At 33.0% G+C, this 23,020-nt stretch overlaps 1 protein-coding gene across 3 annotated transcripts in view; it reads left to right on the top strand.

Moving 5' to 3' along the window:
* Positions 1-23,020, top strand: part of CACNA2D1 (calcium voltage-gated channel auxiliary subunit alpha2delta 1) — a 389,241-nt gene that overhangs the window by 314,041 nt on the left and 52,180 nt on the right. For all 3 annotated transcript variants that reach the window (XM_081102325.1, XM_081102324.1, XM_081102326.1), the window contains exons 12-18: positions 1,194-1,298; positions 11,588-11,666; positions 12,526-12,575; positions 14,205-14,294; positions 18,430-18,507; positions 20,491-20,565; positions 20,858-20,932. In XM_081102325.1, coding sequence (XP_080958451.1) covers positions 1,194-1,298; positions 11,588-11,666; positions 12,526-12,575; positions 14,205-14,294; positions 18,430-18,507; positions 20,491-20,565; positions 20,858-20,932 — 552 coding nt within the window. The remainder of the gene's footprint in view (positions 1-1,193; positions 1,299-11,587; positions 11,667-12,525; positions 12,576-14,204; positions 14,295-18,429; positions 18,508-20,490; positions 20,566-20,857; positions 20,933-23,020) is intronic.

Raw genomic sequence — 23,020 nt, 5'->3', positions numbered from 1 at the left:
AAAGTATTATGTTATCTGAAGAATTTTTACATTGATTTCATATTTAATTGATAATATTTTGGATGACCAAGTTAAGTAAAATATATTGTTAGAACTAATTTCAGATATTCTTACTTTCTTTAGCATGGCTATCAGAAAGTTAAAATTATAAATTAGGTGTATCTCCATTGATACTACTAGGCTGGCTATGGGGTTGGCATTTTGAAAGAAGATGAGCATTCATAAATTAATTTTAAGTTCAACACAACGCAGAAACACACTTTACAATAGTAAAAAGACTGACATTATTGTTTCAGACCTCAAAAATGCCCATATTCCTAAATTAAATTCATGAGAGGAGTCTTTTGGTGCTCATCCATTGTTCTCCTATGATTGACTCTTTTGGGACCTTAAAGTTCAAGAGATTTACACTAGGAATTGAGTCTTTCAGGATTAGAATATGTGTGGCAGGTTGAGAGAACATAGCAGAGGCTATTCTGGGAATAGGTATGAACATTTACAAAGATGAAAGAGCATTGGGTGTTAGGGATCAAGTAGGAGTTTGTAATTTCAGCAATGTAAAGTTAATAAAATAAAGTAGGAAGAAGGAGGGAAGGGAGGAAAAATGTTTGTAAATGGTTTAAAAATATATGTGAATGGGTATGAACAATTTTTATTAATATCGTTTCTGGTTTAAATTATAGGGGGGGAATGACAGCATATATTAATTAATTTAAAATCTATTAATTAACCTCTGAGAAATTATGTTCTAGGCACTTATCTAGGCAAGAAAAAGACACTGAACAAAAACAGACAGGACTTCATGCCCTCACGGTCTTTACATTTAATTATGCAAAGCCAACAATGGGCAAGCGAATACAATATCCAGTATATAATGCTGTGAAGAAATACAGCCTGGGAGGGAGATTGCAATTTAAAAATGTAGCTTCTGGGAAAGTTCTCAATGATAAGGTGACATTTGATCAAAGATCTGAAGGAAGTTGGGGTCTATGGATGTCTGGGGTGGGGGTGGGGGCTGAAGGGAAGGCTCTGTGAGGGGATGGGCCTGGACTGATCCAGGAACCAGTTCTTAGGATAAACATATTGGGCATATATTTTACTAATAACTTGCATCCTCTTTATGCTCTTTCATATGCTTTATATTTCTACCTTTTATTATGAATGATATACATATATATATCTTTACTTTACAGTATAATGTTTCCAGAGCTAACTGCAATAAGATTATCATGCTGTTCACGGATGGAGGGGAGGAGAGAGCCCAGGAGATATTTGCCAAATACAACAAAGACAGAAAAGTGAGTGCAATTTTACAATTTTTTTAATCTTCACCTGAGGATATTTTTTTATTGATTTTTAGAGTGAGTGGAGGTGGGGGAGAGAAGGGGAGAGAAAGAGAGAGAAACATCAATGTGAAGGAGAAACATTGATCATTTGCCTCCCATAGGCACCTGGACCAGGGATTGAACCCTCAATTTATGTATGTGTCCTGACCAGGAATCAAACCATGCTCTCCTGGTTCATAGGTCAATGCTCAACCGCTGAGCCACACCTGCCAAGCTCATTTTTTTTAACAAAGGCATTTTGTGACATGCTACACCTCATGTTAAATGATTCATATCACATTTACTTTTGTAAAACTAATGAACCTCTCATATGCAATACTGCTGAATTTCTGTTAATATATTGTCTATTGTGCTTTAAGGACATGCACTTCCCTTAAAAACACGTATCTTTTGTCAATACCAAAGCAACTTTGAAAATTCAGTAATTAGCCCTTATTTTATATGATTTTTAAGTCAATTTTATTTTTATTTAACATAATAATTAGGATGTTCTTGAAGTTCAATAGTTTCCTTATTTTCTAACATGGGAAAACTTTGTTAAACAAACACATTTTCATCTCCTGGTATTGCTATGTTCTGTAACTACTAAATGAAAATAAATGATGACCAACAAACACTTTTAATTCAGTTCTACTTTTGAAAGTATTTGCATTTTGTTGAAATAGCATTTACATATTTAATTGTTTATGTCAAGGACATATGTGTGCATATAGCACACATATGTATATATTAAAAATAGTATGTATCTGTATAAGGGAGATTTTTTTCCATCATCTTCACATTGTTGTGGATGAATTGAAGAATCTTTTCTGGCTTCCTCTCCTCATTCGAACGTCCCAATCTTCCATGCACCTACCAACCCTGTCTAAGGCATTTACAGCCCACAGACCCTGATATGGAAAATAGTTATCTATCTTTGTCATCTAAGGATATGTATGATAGACCAATTCCATACCTGCTCAATTAATATTTGTTACATAATTATCAACTCAGAATTTCACTAGCCATATGATCTTTCAAATGACCAATGTGTAAAAGTGAAATTTGATAGATTTAGATATATACATTTTCAGTACTCTTAAAAAGTCTATATTTGATTATAACTTTGTTTAAAATATGCTCTTTAAACAAGAAGTTCATTTGTAGCTTAAAAATACCAAAATTATAGTCATGAAGAAAGTTTGATTAGCTTTTTTAAAAAAATCTGAAAACTACTCTTTGAATGCTATTTTTCTCCCAAGCCTCTTGCTTGACATTAATATGGCTGCTAAATGCTTCATTTACAATCATTTTTCATCCACTTGACACCAGAACTCACTCAGAGCACCCAGGTAGGTGTGATGAGGCGCATCCGGAGAACTGATGAATGAAGCTACAGATACACAGCACAATTTAATGAGGCCAAAATGTTTGAGAGTCAGAACAGAATGTTTGGGTTCTTTAGTGAAATGTATTACTCTGGGGGATTATAGATAGGTACAGCTTTAAAACCAAATCCATGTTAATCTCCTCACACAGCTGTTTCAAATTAAAATGAATTCGCTTTCTAATCTTTACCTGCCGCAATGCCATTCCTTAGGGCTCACCCATGTGTACCAGACATCCTTAAAAATGGTGCCAAAAGTAAAATGAACTCTATCAGAGAGTCCAAACAAATGAATAAAGAAAAGTAAAACCAGACACAGAGCTGAAAGATAATTTCCAGGCCCAGCAAAATTAAGATAGTGGCCCTTCTGTAGAATAGCAAAGGGGTTGCTTAACATCACACATTTAAGCTTGTCTTGCCAGTTAGAACATTGCTCTCTGATTCTTAGCTTAATTCTCAGAATTAAAAAATGAAAGGCAGTCAAAATTAATACAGTGGGTATTTCAAAACAACTAGTAAATGAATGAGAACAAGTGGAAAAAAGCATATGATAGATGGGGAATAATTTTCAAAATAAAGAATAGCTATAAAATTTAATCATCTGACAATAGATACATTATTTTTTAAATTAAATAAAAAGTATGTCCTAATTTTCTATCAAATCCAAAGTAGCGAGATATAATCTATACCCTATAAAATTTTAAAGCAAATCACAAATGGCTGACTCTGTGTATGTGTTTTATATGGTAACAGTGAAAATTTTCAATTTTTCAACAGATGGTAGGGAAAATTATTCATGGAAAATAATTCATTGCCTTTTCTCTTGTCTCTCTCTGGCTACTTCATCAGGCAAGAATAAAGCCTTTAGAATGAATGTTCAAACATATGATAATGAGGGCATTCAGATGTGTAAATTTTTTTAATGTGTTTTTATTTCAGAAAGGAAGGGAGATGGAGAGAGAGACAGAAACATCAGTGATGAGAGAGAATCACTGATTGGCTGCCTCCTGCATGCCCCCGACTAGGGGTTGAGCTTGAAACCCTGGCATGTCCCTGACTGGGTACCAAACGTGACCTCCTGATTCATAGGTCGATGCTCAACCACTGAGCCACACTGGCTGGGCCAGATGTGTAAAATTATTTAATACTATTTAAAAATGCACTGCTTCTAAAATCTCTGTAATAAAACTTTTATAAAAAAAAAAAAGACACTTTCAACAGTTTCCAAATGATTTTTAACGTTAGAACAGGAACTATACCTTGTTGATAAAATCAAATATATTATTTTATACCAGAGTTACTGGATAGCTGAAAGCAATAATTGCATTGTAAGACTGGCCCTGCCAATAGAGAGATTATCAAAGGCAGGTTTTGTGCATGTGTTTGTGACTGTGTCCTCCTCTTTAACAGGTTTATTTACATTTGTTTCTTTCTGAATAAAGTTAATGTTGACAGTTACCTAAACTAAGGAAAATGTTATCAGATAGTGGCCTGATGCATGAAATTTGTGCAAGAGTAGGCCCCCTCAACCCGGGCTGCCTTGGCCCTCACAGCCCCAACCCGCCAACTGGTCTTCTAGAAGGTCATTCCCCCATCTGGCCTAATTAGCATATTAGCTCTTTATTATTTAGGATATATTTCCTTCAGTCTTGAGTAATATTACTTTATGTATTTTATAATCTTTAATATCTAAAACAAATCTTATGAAAAATGAGGTTAAGTATTAATTAAGCAGAAAGTGTAAAATATAGCATAAATCTCAGAGTATAGAAACTGCACTTGAAGTAATTTCTAGGTAGAACTGTATCACCTGCATTTGGGATTGCCCATTGTTTGTGTTAAAACTTCATATCAGAAAAGGCATTCCGTTCTCCTTTTTCTGTGGCTGCCTTATTGATAGAGAACAACTCTGTTTACAATATATCTCTGTAGTTGTCTTCCTCACCCAATCTTTCTAGAGTGGCCCCTTCCCCCAGAAACTCCCTTAGCTTTCTCTATGCCAGCATCCTTTTTTCTTTCTGTTTTCTTTCTCCCAGATTACCATTTTTAATTTTACTAATGCATTTGTTCACTCTTTAATTTGAACTCCCCTCTATTAGAAGGTAGGGTTTCTGTTAATTTATAAGCCATCCATTGAACCTTAGTGGTTAGCACAGTGCTTGAAACACAGTAGCTGCTACATGAGTACTGACATACAAGATATCAGTAAATATGCAATAAATATGCACCTGAGGTAAACCATAAGAAATTCATAAATGTCAGGAGAAACTCATAGCTTTGTTCTTTTAATGGGAAGTCGCTTAAAACAATATTTGTCTTATAATTGGAATGTGGAGTAAAATTGACGGTCTATTCTTACACATCATCTTATAAGTAGGGAGGATTTAAGTTTATATAAAAATGATTGTATCAATGGCACTTTTCCATTGACCCTAATCAGTCCAACACATAGTTTTTCATGAGGATTCTCATTATTAGTGTCAGTAAAGTATTTGGCTTTACTCAAGAATAACATCTGAAATAAATCACTATATTGCTTATTTTCTGATATCTCAGCTGACAGCAGTCTTTGCAGAGATACAAATTGCTTGGAAATGCAATGGGCCTGTAACTTATTCTTTCCTTATAAAGTACTATAAATGAAGGCAGAAGGCCGGGGAACTCAAAATTTCTTCCTTATAATCTGATCATGTAAGGGTGATTCATTATAATTGTTGTTTATAAATTAAAAATACCATCATAATCCCAAGTCATGTATCTGTGCTATGCACCGACATGTTTGATATGAGAGAAAAAGAAATATCTGTTTCTTTTAGATAAAAGTAGATGACTATTGCATTTCATTTTTCTTTTTAAAGTTGTTTCATATTGTTAACTTAAATAAATCCAACAGACATCAATTAAATTATTGCTTCTGTCAGACCCTTGGAAATTCCGTACAGACATATCTCATAGGAACAAAATGACATTTAGACAATATTAGACTCTTTTATTTAGAGCTTATTGCTAAATGTAAGAGAGTGAGCCAAATTTTTTCCTTTAGAAAGATATTATTTTGAGGAATTTTAAGTTCATTTTGAGGCATGAAAGGCTAATGTCCCACTAATGGGAAACGTTACCTCTTTGAATTCTGATGGTTTGACTACAGAAGACATTCTAGTCATCACTGTTACTGTTGTTATAATTACCATCATCTTCATTACTGTAGCTAATATGTACAGAGCTCACAATTTTTCATATAATATAAATGCTTTGCATGTATCACTTTATTTTCAACTGGATTAATCATATGATAAAAGTATTTTTATTATCATCCTCATTGCCATTTTGGAAATTAGAAATTCAAAATTTGAGAAGTTAAAGTAACTTTTTGAAAGTCTCACAGCTATTAAGCGACAGAGTCAAGAGTTTAAATGCTCTACAGTCCACATTTCTTAGCCTCATGTGGAATGTGCCTGGCTGGTCCTCTGTCTCTCTCTTCTCCTGGGCAGCCCTGTGGCTATGCCAGTCATCATTGCCCACCCAGGAGCCTTCCTTCTTGTTGGACAACAGGATTTTACCACTGAAGGACATGCTTCCCACAGCTTTAACAGACAAAGATGGATGAAACTCAGCTGTCAAAATTTTGCAGGCTGCAAGTACCTTTCAGATCTTTGGGTTTTATAAAATAAAGTGTGAAAGGAGTATTTGGACACTTTTATTTACTTTATAATACTATAAAACTAGAGATATGGGTTATTCAAATGCTCTGAATTCTGGAATCTTTGTAAGTTCTGGAAACCACTGCAAAATTTTCTTCTAAAATACTCAGTCCAATCTCTTATTTTCATAGGCGTAAAGCCAAAAGTTTTAGTACACATAGTAAATTAATAAAACGCATTTCTGACATCATTTCTCTAATATGTTTCGATAGCTGAAGTTTTTATTTTAGTTTTATTGGCTTTCTTTCTTCATAGTCTCATTTCCATTATTCCTTGGAGATTTGCCTAATGCAAATTAAACTTGAACTCTGGGTAACTGATAATTGTCGAGGTGACAGTTTCCAGTAACTGTGTTCTGCTGGGAAACGAGAAATTCCTATGATTTTTTAAAATAGTTTGACCCTGTGGCTTTGGAAAAATCTTAATTGACGACAAGTATTTTATTCTTCAACAAACAAAACAAAATAAAGAGATTAGCAGAAGTCCAGTATTGTAGGATAAAGTTATAAGTCATTTGCATATTATAAGAAACAAATAAGTAATGTATTTCAAATAACAAAATTTGTTAATTAAAAGTTTTCTCTGATCAAATAAGGTAGACTTGATGTATCAGCTTTATATTATTGGAATTATAATTTCTCTATTCAGAGAAAATTTGGTTTTTGAAACAACTAAAGGCCAATTATGAAAGTTTGAGGCTAGTAAGGACTGATGTTTGTTTTTAGTTTAATTTTATTAAATACACTCTTAAATTACTAGTGCTTCTATGCATATGCTTATGCTTATACAACTAAACATGAGTCAAGGGTTATGAGAATTTTTTTTTATTCTTTAGGAATTAATGCAGTACATAAGTGGTATGTGAATTAAGTATATTTTATTTTGCCTGCAAAAGTTTGTTTAACTCTATTGAGCAAGTCTAAATAACATTAAAAAAAAGGTTAAGAATTTACCATGATATAATGAAACTGCCCAGATTACAAAATGCAAGACAGCTATGAGCCCTGTTTCGGCTCTGCTCTGTTATAATTAATTGCTTTACATGTCAGATAGCATGACATATGTCTTAGATCCCTCTGGTGAGAAGTTGAGACCACTCATTTGACAATGGGCTTTTTTTCATTTAACAAATATTTATTTCCATTTATTTATAAGACACTAAAATAGATACAATAGATAAAATAGTGTGATCTTGGACCTGTTTTAACCTAATCCAATGTTTATTTAACCCTACTTTCCCATATTATTTCTGTTAAAGATCTGAGCACCAGCATTATCAAAATATTTTTCAAAGCCATCTATGATTGTCTATGTCTCATATATGTACCTCACAGAAGTGAACATTTCGAAACATGAGCCTGTTGAAAATCACACAAATTAGTTGAGGAACATTTAGCAAATTTTCTATATTATTTAGAAAAGTTTTTAGTTTGCATTTGTTACATGAATCTAATATTGTGATTATAAATGTACCATGCAGCATAAGTAATTTTTTTATAAAAGTTGACTTTGTCTTGATATAGAGTTGGTTTAAATTAATTTGTTTGAGACTTTAGATAAAATACATAGCTTGTGTGAGTACACATTAAGGATTTTGAGTTATTTTTGTGTGCCATTTTATTTAAGACCATCCAAATGCACTAATAAGAATAGAGCTCTAAAAATATACATAATTGGGAATGTAGTTTACCTTGATTTTTAAATTGTGCATATTCCAAGGAATCGCTTTATTTTTCCTTTACCTAAAATTATAGCTAAATCTGAAGTGTAAATTTAAAGAAGCGGAAAACATGAGAGCAGGGCATAGCAATCATCTCTGTGGATCTGGGTATCTGGAATTTTAGAGTTAGTTCATTATTCCACAGGGTGGCAGTAATATTATATAGAATAGGAAGAATACCATCTCAAGTCCAAGTGGAAAGTCAGTGTGCAAAAAAATCATCTTTTAAATTTCACTAATTCATCATGTACATGCACTATAACGTGTATTTCACATGTTTATGAAGTTAAAATTCTTTAATAATTACCTATTATGTATAAAACAAAGCTAAATTAGACATAGTTATGGCATCTGCAAGTGAAATAATTTTATTGATTTTTTTTCATTGTCATATAAGGAATTTAAAATTTTAGGTAATTCTTAGTATACTTTTTCTGAACCAAATATATATTTTTTAAATTGTTTCTGAAAATTCTAAGAATCTGAAATCATTAAATATATACATGCATCTGATTGGTGTATATGTATGTATATGTGTGTGTATATATATCCATCTAGAGAAAAATAAGAATCTTAGATATAGTATAAAGATTTTGTAAATATTATAATGGTAAGGTAGTTGCAGAAATTATAAAAAGGTTACATTTAAAATTCTTGAGATTTTATTACCCACATGGAGTTCAGAAAATTTCAGAAAGAAAAATATCTTTTAAAATGTTGACAGTAGCCCTGATGGTGTGGGCCAGTGGATTGAGCATCATCCCATGCACCAAGAGGTTACCGGTTCAATTCCAGGTCAGGACACATGCCCAGGTTGCGGGCTAAATCCCCAGTAGGGGGCGTGCATGAGGTAGCAGATTGATGTGTCTCTCTTGTGGATGTTTCTAGCTCTCCCTCTCTTTAAAATAAATAAAAAACATATTAAAATATTTACAGTAAGTAAACTATAATTGAAAAATAAAAAATATAATGCTTTATAAAGATAACATTTTTAAAATATGTTGACAGTTAAAGCATATACATTTGTTATATGGGAAGGATTCAGTCAGTTAATGTTATATTCTAATAGCCAAGGACCTATGTGAAAAATGAACAAAGACAGATTGGGGGTGGGGGGGAGTGGAAATGAGTGTCCTTTAAAATTTTATGAAATTATAACTGTGACAGAAAGTATACTTCCACACCCAGCCCTGATCTTGAAACCCTTAATTTGGACTTCGGAGGGCTCCAGGGGAGTAGGAAAAACTTTAGTAGTAAAGCAAAGTTACAAGCTTTTTTTTTTTTTTTTATTAACCCGTATGTTTTTTTGGCTGATTTGTGTTTATTTGGACTATTTGGTGAAAAACATCACTCAAAATAATGGCATGGTATGTCTAAGTGTAGCATCTATGCCTCTATGTTATTAGAAATGCTTACCTAGAAGGGACATATTAGTGGTATTCATTTATTTCTTTTTAATGAAAAGTGTTTCATGGAAAATTTTTTTCCTAGAACACTGTTGTGGGAACAGGAACAATGAGCGAAAGCAATGCTTTAAGTTGAAAAGTGGAGACATGCTTTCACATGTTAATTATAATGACAATCCCTGAGTGCTTTCTGGAGCATCTGGGTTTTTTCCCTGCCCTGAATTCATGTGACAGTTGTGTAGGGGCTAGCATTTAAATCGAGTCATCAGTAGGGTGGCCAACCTATTTATCCAAAAGTATTTCCATTTAGGGGTAAGTTCAACTATATAAGCAGTAACACTCCATTGAAATATATAGGCAGCCTAAAAAGGGATCCAATTGAAGAATTTAAGAAAATGAATCTTGTATTTTGAGAGAGAAAAAAGTGTCATTAGTCACTCACTTTTGTTAACCTAGAACCAGTCATTTGTTCTTGCAACTTGAGGTGATTAAAACTCAGCTGTGTCCACCGAAGGGCTCGGTATACAACTAGCTAAGGCAAACCTGGACGACTTAAGGGTGGCTCACATAAAACTTTACAAGTGAAACAGCAACATCTCCAATGTACATTTTTGGGCAGGGGTTGTTATACTGTGGTTTCTGTGTGGCCGAGACAAGTGAGAGAACAGAGAACAGATGTGAAATCTCTTTTGAGATTTGAGCTCTGCAATCATGTGGAAAAGATGAAACAGATGAAACAATTAGAAAATGTCAATTCAAACAGTCAATCGACATGAATTAGGGAAAAGCTCTTAACATAGTTCAAACCAGAACATGAAAATCATGGAAAAGTGATTTTCTGCATGTTTATCTTTAGAAAAAGCTAAAATGTGGAACTTAGAATATTGGTTTAGATTACTAAATTGGTAAAAATCAACCCATGTTAAATAGCCATTGTATTAAATACTTGTTAGCATCATTAAATTTGTCCTCTACACTTTTATAGTATTATTTAAATTCAATGCCTCTCAATAAATATTTAAATTACTATAATTTAACAACCATCTCAATTAAAGTTTTAAAGATTTGCATATTTTATAACATGTTAGAAACTGTCTATTTTGGTTCTCTTTAAAAATCATAGGAGCTTAAAATATTTATATACACCAACCATCTTTTATAGAAAATAAGTAATATAACTAGTATAATCATACCTATGCATTCTAAATATTTCCATAGCGTGAAAGTAGTAAAAACATCACTACATTTAATTGCCTTAAGCAACTAAAAGTATAATGATGTCCTTTATGTATACACTAGAGGCCCAGTGCACGACATTTGTGCACTCAGTGTGTGTGTAGGGGGGTGTCCCTCAGCCCACCTGTGCCCATTTGCATTCTGGGGGCCCTCGGGGGATGTCCATGGGGAGCGGGCCTAACCCGGCAGTCAGACATCCTTAGCTCTGCCACGGAGGCGGGAGAGGCTCCCACCACCGCCGCTGCACTCGCCAGCCATGAGCCCAGCTTCTGGCTGAGCAGCGCTCCCCCTGTGGGAGCGCACTGACTACTAGGGGGCAGCTCCTGCATTGAGTGTCTGCCCCCCCGGTGGTCTGCGTGCATCATAGTGACCGGCCGTTCTGCTGTTCATTAGATTTGCTTATCACCCTTTTATTACATAGGATTTTTATCACTACATGCCTATAAAGTATGGGGAAATTTCTATTGTGTACTGAGTAGATATATGAATAATATGTTTTAACCAGGTAAGACAGGTGAACTTAGATTGGACCTGAAAGATGCTGTTTCTACTAATAAAACCTTAGTTATGATCTTGCCATCAGATCAGGATATGGTGCAGGGCACTTTTAAATGTCATAACTGAAGTCTGTGGTGATATTTTTTTCTGTCTGGTGCCTTCCATAATGCTTTTCTGGTCTCAATTTTTCTTGTCCCATTAATCAACTATGAAAAACATGCTTTTATTTTTATTTTTTTTACTTTAGCTATATTGTTGTGCAGTTTAATTAAAGGGTATGCAGCCTAACAGATACCTAAATTTTTATTCACCAGGTACGTGTATTCACATTTTCTGTTGGTCAACATAATTATGACAGAGGACCTATTCAGTGGATGGCCTGTGAAAATAAAGGTAACATCCATTTTCATGACCATGTTTTATTAGAAAAAAATAATTTGGTAGTTGTAGTTCTACATATTATTACTTAAAATAATCTAAAGTTGTAGCTAATTTTATAGGACTCAAGGCTAGAATAAGATGCTGACAATGTTTTCTGTGGAAAAACAACACAACAGACTTTTTGTTACATTATATAAAAATTCAGACACGTGATATTGTACATTCATAAAAGGATATATTAAATGATACTTAATGATGCTTATTAAATATAACCTTAATGTGAAAAACTAACAATGAAAGAATACCTAAATTACATAAAATTTGGATATAAGAAAGTGTGACATATGTACATTTTTGTCTGGTTAAATTATTGTTGTTTTAAAGATGTGTTTTTACACATTTCTAAATAATTCATATTTTGTGTAGTATGTCCATATTTCCTTTGTACTCAGAAAAAATATAAGATGTTATTTGAAAGATAAACAGTGATCACATAGGAATAGAAAGAACCTAAATGTATTCTTAAAGTTATATTTAGGCACATATTTTATATAAATATGATTATCAGATACTCACGATCATTCATTGTCAGTAATTTCCCCCATAGAAAACATTTTTAATGTTATCAGGTTTACTACTGTTTTGTAGAAAAATAAGTTATTTTGTACAATGTAAGATAATGTAGCAACATTTCTAATAAACTATGTATCTGTAATGAATATACAATAATCAATAATTTTCAAATTTATTGGTGGTGGTAATTTATTGTTTGCACAATTAAGGTGAAAAAATGTTTTTCTTACGAAGCCATAAATAATTGCATGAACACTTCTATAATATATTTCCATAAATATGTATACATATGTTTCAGGTTATTATTATGAAATTCCTTCCATTGGGGCAATAAGAATCAATACTCAGGTACAGTTTTTCAAACCTTTATTAAATTATTGTTTTCAAAGTATAAGGTATTTTCTGAATTATATGTACTCAATATGCAGAAAATAGGTGAAAATGAAAATATTTTACCTAATAAGTTTACGTTTATGCATAATATTACATTTGTAACAAAATGATGAGTATTATGGTAATGTATTGTTGTTTTTTTATTCCTCACCCAAGGATATATTTTTATTGATTTTAGAGACAGAGGAAGGGAGAGGTAGAGAGAGAGAGAGAACATGTGTTGCTTGCCTCCTGACCAGAGATAGAACCTGAAACCTGGGAATATGCCTTGACTGGGAGTCAGATCCATGACCCTCTGAGGCACTGTGATGCGGCTCCAACCAACTGGGCTACACCAGCCAGGGCAGCACTGTATTACTTTTATTCCATTAAGGTTCCAAGGGTTCTAAAACTCAAACATAAAATATATAAGTATATTGTTCTTCTCAGATGTGAAAAACATCGTACAAAACAAATACAATCAAAGTTACCAATAGTCTCATCTCATGTAATTTGAACTTGATTCTCTTGCAAATAATTTAAATGAGGTTTTTTTTCCAGTTGTCGGTATCACATAGAAAATGAAGCTGTAATTATTCTGGACAAATTATATAAGTTCTTACTAAGAATTTACATCCCCAAATAACCCTTGTAGATATATTTACCTGTTTAAAATAAACTTACATCAAGGAGATGGCTTTTCTACAGCCATTTAAGGGGGAGAGATCAACCAAAGGACTTATATGCATATAAGCCTAGCCAATGAGACAACAGGGAAGTGAGGGCATGAGCGGGGGTTTTGGGGGGGGGGCAATTGGGTGATAAGGACACATATGTAATACCTTAATAAATAAAAATAAATAAATAAATAAAATACATAGAAAAAGAAAAACATGCCTGGTCAGTAACTTTATACATTGAAACAATTAAGTTAATTTAATTGTTTTATTTTTAAGTATTCATAAATTACTGTTTGAAGCTATAGCTCAATTTTGAATATAACTGAGGATCTGTAAAATAGACTAAGTCAAATTTAGCTTAAATAATGTGAAATTTGTGGAAATGAATTCTGAATACATTGAATGTTGAAATGAAACAGCAGCTACATTTGAGTCTGATGTCTGGATTTGGCACAGTATTTCATTTATTATTTTATATGTTTAAATGTAGTTTTGAATTTCAGCCAAACAATCTATGATATGAAAGCAAATACGTGGCTGCTTTATTATTTCAAATTTGTGCAGTTCCATCCAGTAAATCACAGAGCCTAAAATAGTTTAGATTAACATAAAACAATTCACAAGGAACATATTTCACTTATCATTGGCTTTGCCACAGAAAGATAATGTTTTGATTGTTACTAGGAAAAACTAGGGTAGATATATTTTATAAATAATGTAAGTCAAATAATGTTGATTCAGAGTATGTAGTTATACCATTTAAGGAGTGCCCAAAGTAGGAATAGAATGATTACATGTTTACTGTCTTAATAATTTTGACTCCATATTCATTTTTAACTCTAGATAATTTTTCTTCTGTGAGATGGGTTTTTTTTTAACACAGCATTTTTAATTTTCAACTATTTTACTTTTTTTTAATAAATAGGAATATTTGGATGTTCTGGGAAGACCAATGGTTTTAGCAGGAGACAAAGCTAAGCAAGTCCAATGGACAAATGTGTACCTGGATGCACTGGTAAGAGGTTGGCTATTCAACCAAAAACTGTCATAACAAAAGCACACAGCTGACTTCTTTGTAGATGACATTTCTCTTTTCCATTTTGCTAAACCTTTTTAAAAACCCTATCACAACTTTTTTAAACTAGAATTTAGATAATCTAAATATGAAGCTATACTTGTATACTAGAGAACCACAGATATAAAGTGTTATCTCTTTTTCAGTTGATCCATTAAGAATGTAAAGTTTCCAACCATGAATTCATGGGCATTTCCATAACTTTTTCAATAGCTATGTGAAAAATGCTGAAAGTCTTGTGAATTAGTACCTGTTACTGCAGGTTTTGAACAAGAATTTTGAGGTATTTAAAAAGTAGACCTCCACTAGCAGAAGCATTTGTAGCTTCGGTAAATCAAGCCAGATCCCCAAAAAACTCAGAAGTACATGCAGTTAGGCAAGAAATCTTACCTTATTCTGAATTCAGTACAAACCTAATCACCTCTTCATATATAAACTCTTGCTTTAGGTTGTTTTATAAACAACCCCAGATGTTTATAAAAATAGACCCTTGAGGTGATCAAATCTGGTATGAAATAAGAAAAGCATGTTCACTTGTCCATTACACAATTACAATTTTAGTACAGGTATTCAATTATATTTTAAGGTGGAAGTTCTCAGCTGTGGGTGATTTTCCCCTTCGCAGGTCATTTGGAAATACCTACATAGATATTTCTAGCACGATGACTGAGGCGCAGACGCCCTGCAGGCAGGCTGCTAAACACCCTACTGTGGACGAGAGCACTCCCACCCTCCCACCACGCACACGCAACGAACAATCATCCAGCTCAAAATGTTAATAGGGCTGAATCTGAGGGGAAAAAAATGTTAATGTAAATTTTTCTTTCCTGATATGAAAGTTATAGACAGTAATTATCATACTTAAGAAATATTCATATGCTTAATCTTAATAAGACTTTATTAATGATTTTACTAATGTACATATTAGAGAGAATCAAAGTACTAAGCTCTGAAAAGTACATAGTGATTCAATAACCCTTTTTCCTACTTGAAATTTAATTATATGCTGATTCAACTGTTCTAAATACAACGATGAACCCAAGGGGCAAAATGCAACCCACTTAAATTACTTATCAATTGGTTCTTGTAAAATAAACACGTACAGGAAGTTAGAGGGAACATAGGCACTATTAGCAGCAGCCTTGCATGCGAAGGCCGATAAAGTGAAGCGTGCTACCTCAGGCCCCTGGTTAAAATTACTGTCCAGTGTTCCTTCTTGACATCACATATTTATTTAAGGTCACATGGTCATCTAAAGCTATGGCCAAATTTCATCCTTTCCCAAATCCATCATAGTACAGAGTATGATAGGAGGAGTCAATAATTATGCCCTGTAGTATTTCCTATGACCAGAAGTTCATTCACCAACATTTGTGCACTGTTGGTAAGGTTCTTACTGATAGCACAAAAGACATTAGGAAGAAATGTTGGTTCTAAATATGCTGTTCTATAAGCTGAAACTAAACGTCAAAAAAGAACACATATTCTTTTTGCTCACTTGAAAATGAAAAGTGACCCATCTTATATTTCTAACTATTTGTTTATAGTCTCTGCACAAAGCAGATTCAAAACAAGTGCTGGTCAAAATAACTGCTATACCAAGAAGTAAAAGGGAAAGTACTCCAAGACTGTAATAAGTATAATGAGCAAATGAAAAAGTATCTGGAAATTCAGAAGAAATAAGCCATATATTTTGAGATAAAGTAGGGTGAGGTTAAAAAGATGGTGGCATTTTTTTTTTTTCTGATTTTCCACTTCAGGTTAGGTTTTTATTATTGGTGATGAGCAGTGAACCAGGATGAAAGTTGCAAAGTGCTGGGTATATGAAGGAATGATACATAAGTCACTTCAGGAGATAATGAGAGAAAGGGAGGGCAAGACTGGAGCAGTATTATAGAGGGTTCACTTTATTTGGGAGGTAAAATGAGGTTCTGCACATAAAAAGAGAGAGGGGGGAAAAGAGCTGGGTTCTAGAAAATAAATACCAAATAAATTCCAGGAGAGCAGAAATCTTGCTTTGTTCCTCTTTTCTAATTCTCTAGAAATGAGTACAGTTGTTGTGTGTTTTTTTTTGTTGTTGTTGTTTTCTGTCTGCTGTATAAATAAGGGAGAAAATGATTGTTGGCCACCAATGAGTTTATCCATGAATTTATTTAATATATTAGTCTTGTATCTTATTTTAGAACATGTTACAGCATTTATATGCTAATTAGATTATTCTATACAAATGCAAAAGTGATCCAAGAAAGAGATTATATCTATATATACCTTATCTTATTCTATACTAGCATGCATGTACATTATAAGTCAAATGGAAAGTTTGCCAAAAGGAATCTTCAATTAATTATTTTTGGGGACTAGTTTTATAAATTACCTATAATTTTGACTTTTTTGAGATGAAATATTTTCATTGTGAATATTAATTTGCACATTAATTAAGGATGCTTTCATTGTCAAATGGTCTTGTTTAGGACTAATTAGAGAGCTAACATATAAATCATCATGCACCCAACTATGTGTAGATGTTTCCTTTATTTGTCCCCCAAATTTAGTATCTTGTTCTACTGAAAGCCTCTCTATGATTGTCCTTCCTCACTTTATTTGGTTTCCATTATTTTTGTGCTTCCCACATGCACATTTTTAAACCCTAGTCTAGGACATTTCTCCATGAGACCATGCTGTTTCTGGAATGAGAACAGGGGTCCTGAGATTTGGATTTAGGGTTATTATTCACAAGAAGATCCACTAATATTTTCACTAATGTCATTCACTATTTTCTCAGCTTAGCTGAGAAATTTTTGACAATTTTAAAATTATTTTAAAAATGACTGTTAAAAATGGTTTTTGACATGAAATAGTGGTAAATATATAGGTTGCCTATATTTCTTTATTAGTCAGATGGCACTAATAAAGAAAAGGGAACCTCTGACTTGAAAATCAGTTCATTTGGACTAATCCATGGTCTCATCTATATATATAAAAGCCTAAGCAACTGTTTGACCAGTAGCTATGATGCACATTGACCACCAGGGGGCAGACACTCAATGCACCGGTATGGAAACATGGAACAGACTGATGAATCTCAAGGAAGGGTAGAAGAGATTAACCAAAGATCTTATATGCATACTAGAGACCTGGTGCATGGATTTGTGCACCAGTGGGGTCCCTAGGCCTGGCCTGTGGGGATTGGGCCTAAACCAGCCCGGTGCATCTGTGGAGTCCCTCAGCCTGGCCTGTAGGAATCAGGCTGAAACCGGCAGTCTGACATCCCCCGAGGGGTCCCGGATTGCCAGAGGGCACAGGCTAGGCTGAGGGACCCCACTGGTGCATGAATCCATGCACTGGGCCTCTAGTTTAATCTATGATATCATCTACATTCTGATTTATTATTGTTACACTAAACTGCTTCATGACTAGTCTTTCATATTTTTTTAATTGTTTTATTGCTTAAAGTTTTTGTCTACATCATTTTACTTTGTGAAAACTACTCTTTATTTTGGAGGATATTACTTCTTTTGAACAGCATAGTATTTACCAAGAATATCCCAGAAATTCAGTTATCTGTAACATGTTTCTTTGGTTCATAATGTTATTCTGCAACACATTTGTGATTTAGCATGTAAGCCTTGGGCTAGGGCATGAAAAAGAAAATCAAGAATGAAGCTACAACAAAGGAAGGTGAATAAATCATTTGAGGCACATAATATTTTAATATCACTCTGCTCATGGAGGCCTCTGATGTTAGGTGAACTATCACCGTAAAGAAAAGAGTAGAACAGGATAACTGAAATGTTTGGTGTCAGTTGATTTTTTTGTATTTTAAGTTATTTGCAGTGCTCTTATAGAGTAATATTTTAGGTGTTTCATGCTTCAATGGCTGCCTAATAGATCTTGATTATTTCTAAAACATTTTTATTGATTTTTTTGTAAAATAATCTTTCAAAATCTATTACTAGTTTTTTTTGTAGCTCTTTATATAGTATAAAATGCAATGTCAGATATCAAAGACTAATGCAGTAGAACAGAGTTTAAGTTTTAATTTTAATTTGCCTTTTCTCTCTGATTCTATTTTTAGGAACTGGGACTTGTCATTACTGGAACTCTTCCGGTCTTCAATATAACTGGCCAAGTTGAAAATAAGACAAATCTAAAGGTTAAAAGTTAATTGATAAAATTAATAATAATAACTGATAAACTATGACGTTGAAGCTCAATGTGGATAAGATATTTCTATAAGGAAGTACATACAGAGTAACTGACTGTGAGGCTGGAAGTAAAAGGCAACAGCTGCTTCTGTGATAACCACCTGGGAAAAAGGAAATGCAGGTCAAGTCCTCTGTTTCCCCACAGACAGGATTCAGCCTAACCCTATTTAACTATGACCTGATGAGAACACAAGTTCAGACTTGGGAGTAATTATGTAATGAATGGGCAATACTGTTATGTGCACATTTTTAAAATGCATCTAAGATATTCATGGAGTTCAGAAAGAACATCCAAACAAAACCATTTTGTCTCAGGTGTACACAGGTATATTTAATGAGTTGTTCCTCCTCCAACTCCCATTCAAACCATTGTTTCTTTAATCATCATGCCACTCAAGGATCTGATTTAAATAATTTATGTTTTCTATGTTAAGGTTCAGGAAAAATACTTGAATTTCACAATTTTTTTTTTTAAATTTCTATAGCACTGGTATATTGTCACTGCAATAAAATGCTACCCACTTAAAATTTGGAAAGTTCTGAAAAATATCTTGTGCTTGTTAATTTCCATTTCTTATTTTTAAAATACTTTTGATTTAAAAATAGGGTTACATGCTTATTTCTTAGCTTATAGCAAAAGGAATTTAAGAATGTCAGAGAATACTAAATAGTCATTTTGTAGTTTGGTTGCCATTCTTGATTTGAGGGCCATTTATTTCCAGTTTATGGTATAATGAAGCCTATAGCACTTAAGCATTACTTGTTTAGTTATTATAAATTTCAGTTGAGCTCCTTATTTTAATAATGTAGCCATAGAAAACATTGCTTATTCCTCTTTGGAGGCCCATTACCACTCTTAAATGTCTGTGGGTCATAATATCATAACTCATAAAGTAGCCATCTCTCTCCTCATATGGACTGTACCAGGGACTGCTTTAATTTGGGATTTTACTTGAACTAGGAAAACAGCATAGTTGTTGACATAACTTTCTCATTCTCTGTGCATCTACACAAAGTTTAAAGAATTCTTATAATAACTATAGACTGGGTTTTACAATTTTCTTGGTAACATCTAAATTTAACTTATAATTTATATAATTTTATTTAAAACAAAAATTCCTGATTCTAAATGTTAACTCCATTTTCAATTTATGCCCCATAGAATATTAAGATAACAGTTTGCCAAACAGCCTCCTTGACTTGCAACTAAAACTATGATGCCCATTTTTTGGTATTTCTGGGAAATTAGCAGCAAGCAGAAATTAGTGTTTTTAGGATTTCTGCAACTTTATTACTAATAAGATCACATACTTTTTAGGATAGTAGAATAGATACTATCAACAGCAAAAATCAATAGTTTTCTCATTGCCTATTACCAAACATCTAACTGTAAGCTAGACATTTTGGTGCTTTTTAAAAACTTTTAATTTTTATTGTTGAAAGTATTACAGATGGCCCCCATTTTTCGCCCATTGACCCCCTCTCCCCCCACTCCTGCCACCCCTTCCCCAGGCCTTCACCGCACTATTGTCTATGTCATGATAGTACACCACAAAGTCAGTATACACTCACATGCATACACGCTCACAGAGCTGCAGCTGCTGACTATACAGTAGCAATAAAATTGAATATTAGGGGTAAAATAAGTACAAGAAGTATCAAATAAAATTTTTCATAACATGAATTTTCAAGATTTTATTTTTTAAGTTAAATAGTAAGTAATAAAATTGTGGGAAAACAAAGCTGAAAATCATTGTACATTGATACAAAAATGCCATACATATATGCCATATTTCTTTATTATCTATATATAATGTAAATTTGAGCTATAGTATGGCATACAAACAATGCCAAGCAAAGGGATGAATAATATTGTGTAGAAATATAAAAAGTTTCGGTATAAAACCCACTACCTTTTTGCTATCTTATAGAACCAGCTGATTCTTGGTGTGATGGGAGTTGATGTGTCTTTGGAAGATATAAAAAGACTAACACCACGCTTTACAGTAAGATGCAATTTACCATTTTGGTATCTTTTCTGTCTTAAAACTCTGTGTTAATTTAACTTGTCCATAAAGCATTAAATAGCTTTAAAAATTATGTGCAGTTATATTAATGAAGGAACTAAATGTTAAAAGGATCCTTAAAATAAAAAAATAAAGATATCATGTTATCTTTCTTCATGCTTTAAAATGTGTATTTAAGATTTATTTTAAAAGGAGAATGAGGATTTCTGCCTGTGGCTTAGGAATCTCTATCTAATTTTTTTTTTTTACTTTCATTGTTGTTTGTTTGCAGCTGTGCCCTAATGGCTATTATTTTGCAATTGATCCTAATGGTTACGTTTTATTACATCCAAATCTTCAGCCAAAGGTATGTATATAATTTGTTTACAATGATTAGTGTCCTGTAAAATTAATGGTTAATATTCTTAATGGGTATGTTATTTTAGAATTCACTGTATAGCACTAAATAGAAACATTATATTTGTAATGTTAATAGATGACAAGATCACAGTTTATAATATATCAAAATGTGAAAGCACTGTTTATTTTCTCTTATCAATTTAGCTAATCAATATTCTTATCTTAAAGACAGCCATTATCACCACCCATGCCTGAGTTCCACATGTCCCACTTGAGACTTTGTTTAAGGTTGTAAGATAGTGAAGGAGATTGCCGACTCCCACCCCCACCCCCACCCCGTCCACCCACATGAATCTGATAAATATAAGTAATGTTCCTCAATGCATAGGCCACGTTTTCTATTGCCCTTTTCTTCTGGTAATTCTCTCTCTCCCCTTCATCTCCAAGACTGTGGGGTGTGTTTTTTTTCTACTTTTGAATAGACTTATAAAAATATGTATGCAGTTCAGTAAGTAAAGCTCCATGGGATGGGCTTCAGAAATGGGAAGTGTTTATTAATCCATGAGTTATTGGGAAGTGATAAAATTGCATAAACCTTTTTATCCTAATCTTTATGCCTTTTTTTAAGGTATAAGTTATATTCTTTTAAAACATATATATTTTTATTGATTTCAGAGAGGAAGGGAGAGGGAGAGAGAGAGAGAGAGAGAGAGAGAGAGAAAGAAACATCATTGGTGAGAGAGAATCATTACTCGGCTGCCTCCTGCACGCCCCCTCCTGGGGTTCAAGCCTGCAACCTGGTCATGTGCCCTGAACAGAAATTGAATGGCAACCTTTCTGCATGGGATGATGCCCAACTGAGCCACAGTGGCCAGGGCCAGCTTTTTGTATTTTTACATAGGAAATTATTAAAAGCAAGTATGCAACAGAATCACATTTAGAAAAATATTATTTTAGAAACCATTACAAAGAAATATAGTTAAACAATCAATGTATTTTTTTCTTAAATTCATGGTTTTGAATTCTTATCATTAAAAGTTAAACATAATTTCTATTTTGTGGGTGATGTATACTATACAGATTGATACAAGAAACTCATAAGATGATAATACAGTATATGACAAATGTTTCAGAAACTGACAAAGGACCAATAGGGTAATTTCAGCAGATAGGCTAACAAAAGTAATCCTAATTTTTTATTAGCAATTCACCAATAGAAAAAGAAAAGGAAAATAATATTATGTCCTATAGTACCCTAAATTATTTAACAAGGTCAAGTCTAATTTTATGTTTCCTGTTTTATTTGAAAATTCATTTTAATTGTTTTCCATTTTGTTTTATTGAAATAATCAGATTAAGTATACATATTAGGTAATTCCTTTTGACCTGTCCGAAGAAGTATTTATTGTAAAGGAAATTGTATATTCTCTATGTCATAGAAGTCAAGATTTAAAATAAATATATAGTGTTTTGATTGAATTACCCATTAGTGCCACAGATCTATTTGGTATTACTTCAGAAAACAAAGGCACAAGTTTTAAGGGTTAAAACTTTTTAATAGTCTATAGTATTTATATTTTAACACATTTGAATTATGTAAATTCTATACATTCTTTTTTTTTTCTTAATCAGCATGAAAGTTGTCTGAGACAAATCATCTTTCTCACAACTTCCTCACTTTTTTCCTAGGGAAAAAAAGAGAATATTAACAGTCATTTCTCTTAACAAACAAACAAACAAAAACACAGTTTTTTACTTACCATATTTTTAAAGTTTTATTTTGTTTACTGACTCTTCATGAACTCTATAATACCTATTTTTTATCAAGCAAATACATGACCACAATTGATTATAGGATAAAACCCTTATCTATGTTGAGTTGTAGCATGATGAATTACCATCTTTCTGTTGCTTTAGCCTATTGGTGTGGGTATACCAACAATTAATTTAAGAAAAAGGAGACCCAATGTCCAGGTAACTGAATGAAATTAGCAGTGCCTCAAATTTGCTAAATCAGAGTTGAAATTAAGCTTCTCTTTCTAAAAGCTTCTGATTAATGCTGCCTTTCCTGACATCAAGCTTCCAGAGCATGAGA

This window comes from Myotis nattereri (genome assembly GCF_964212035.1).
Source record: "Myotis nattereri genome assembly, chromosome: 11".
In the NCBI taxonomy this organism is placed as follows: domain Eukaryota; kingdom Metazoa; phylum Chordata; class Mammalia; order Chiroptera; family Vespertilionidae; genus Myotis; species Myotis nattereri.
The sequence above is the reverse complement of the archived record's forward strand: the minus strand, read 5'-3'. Positions and strand labels throughout refer to the sequence as shown.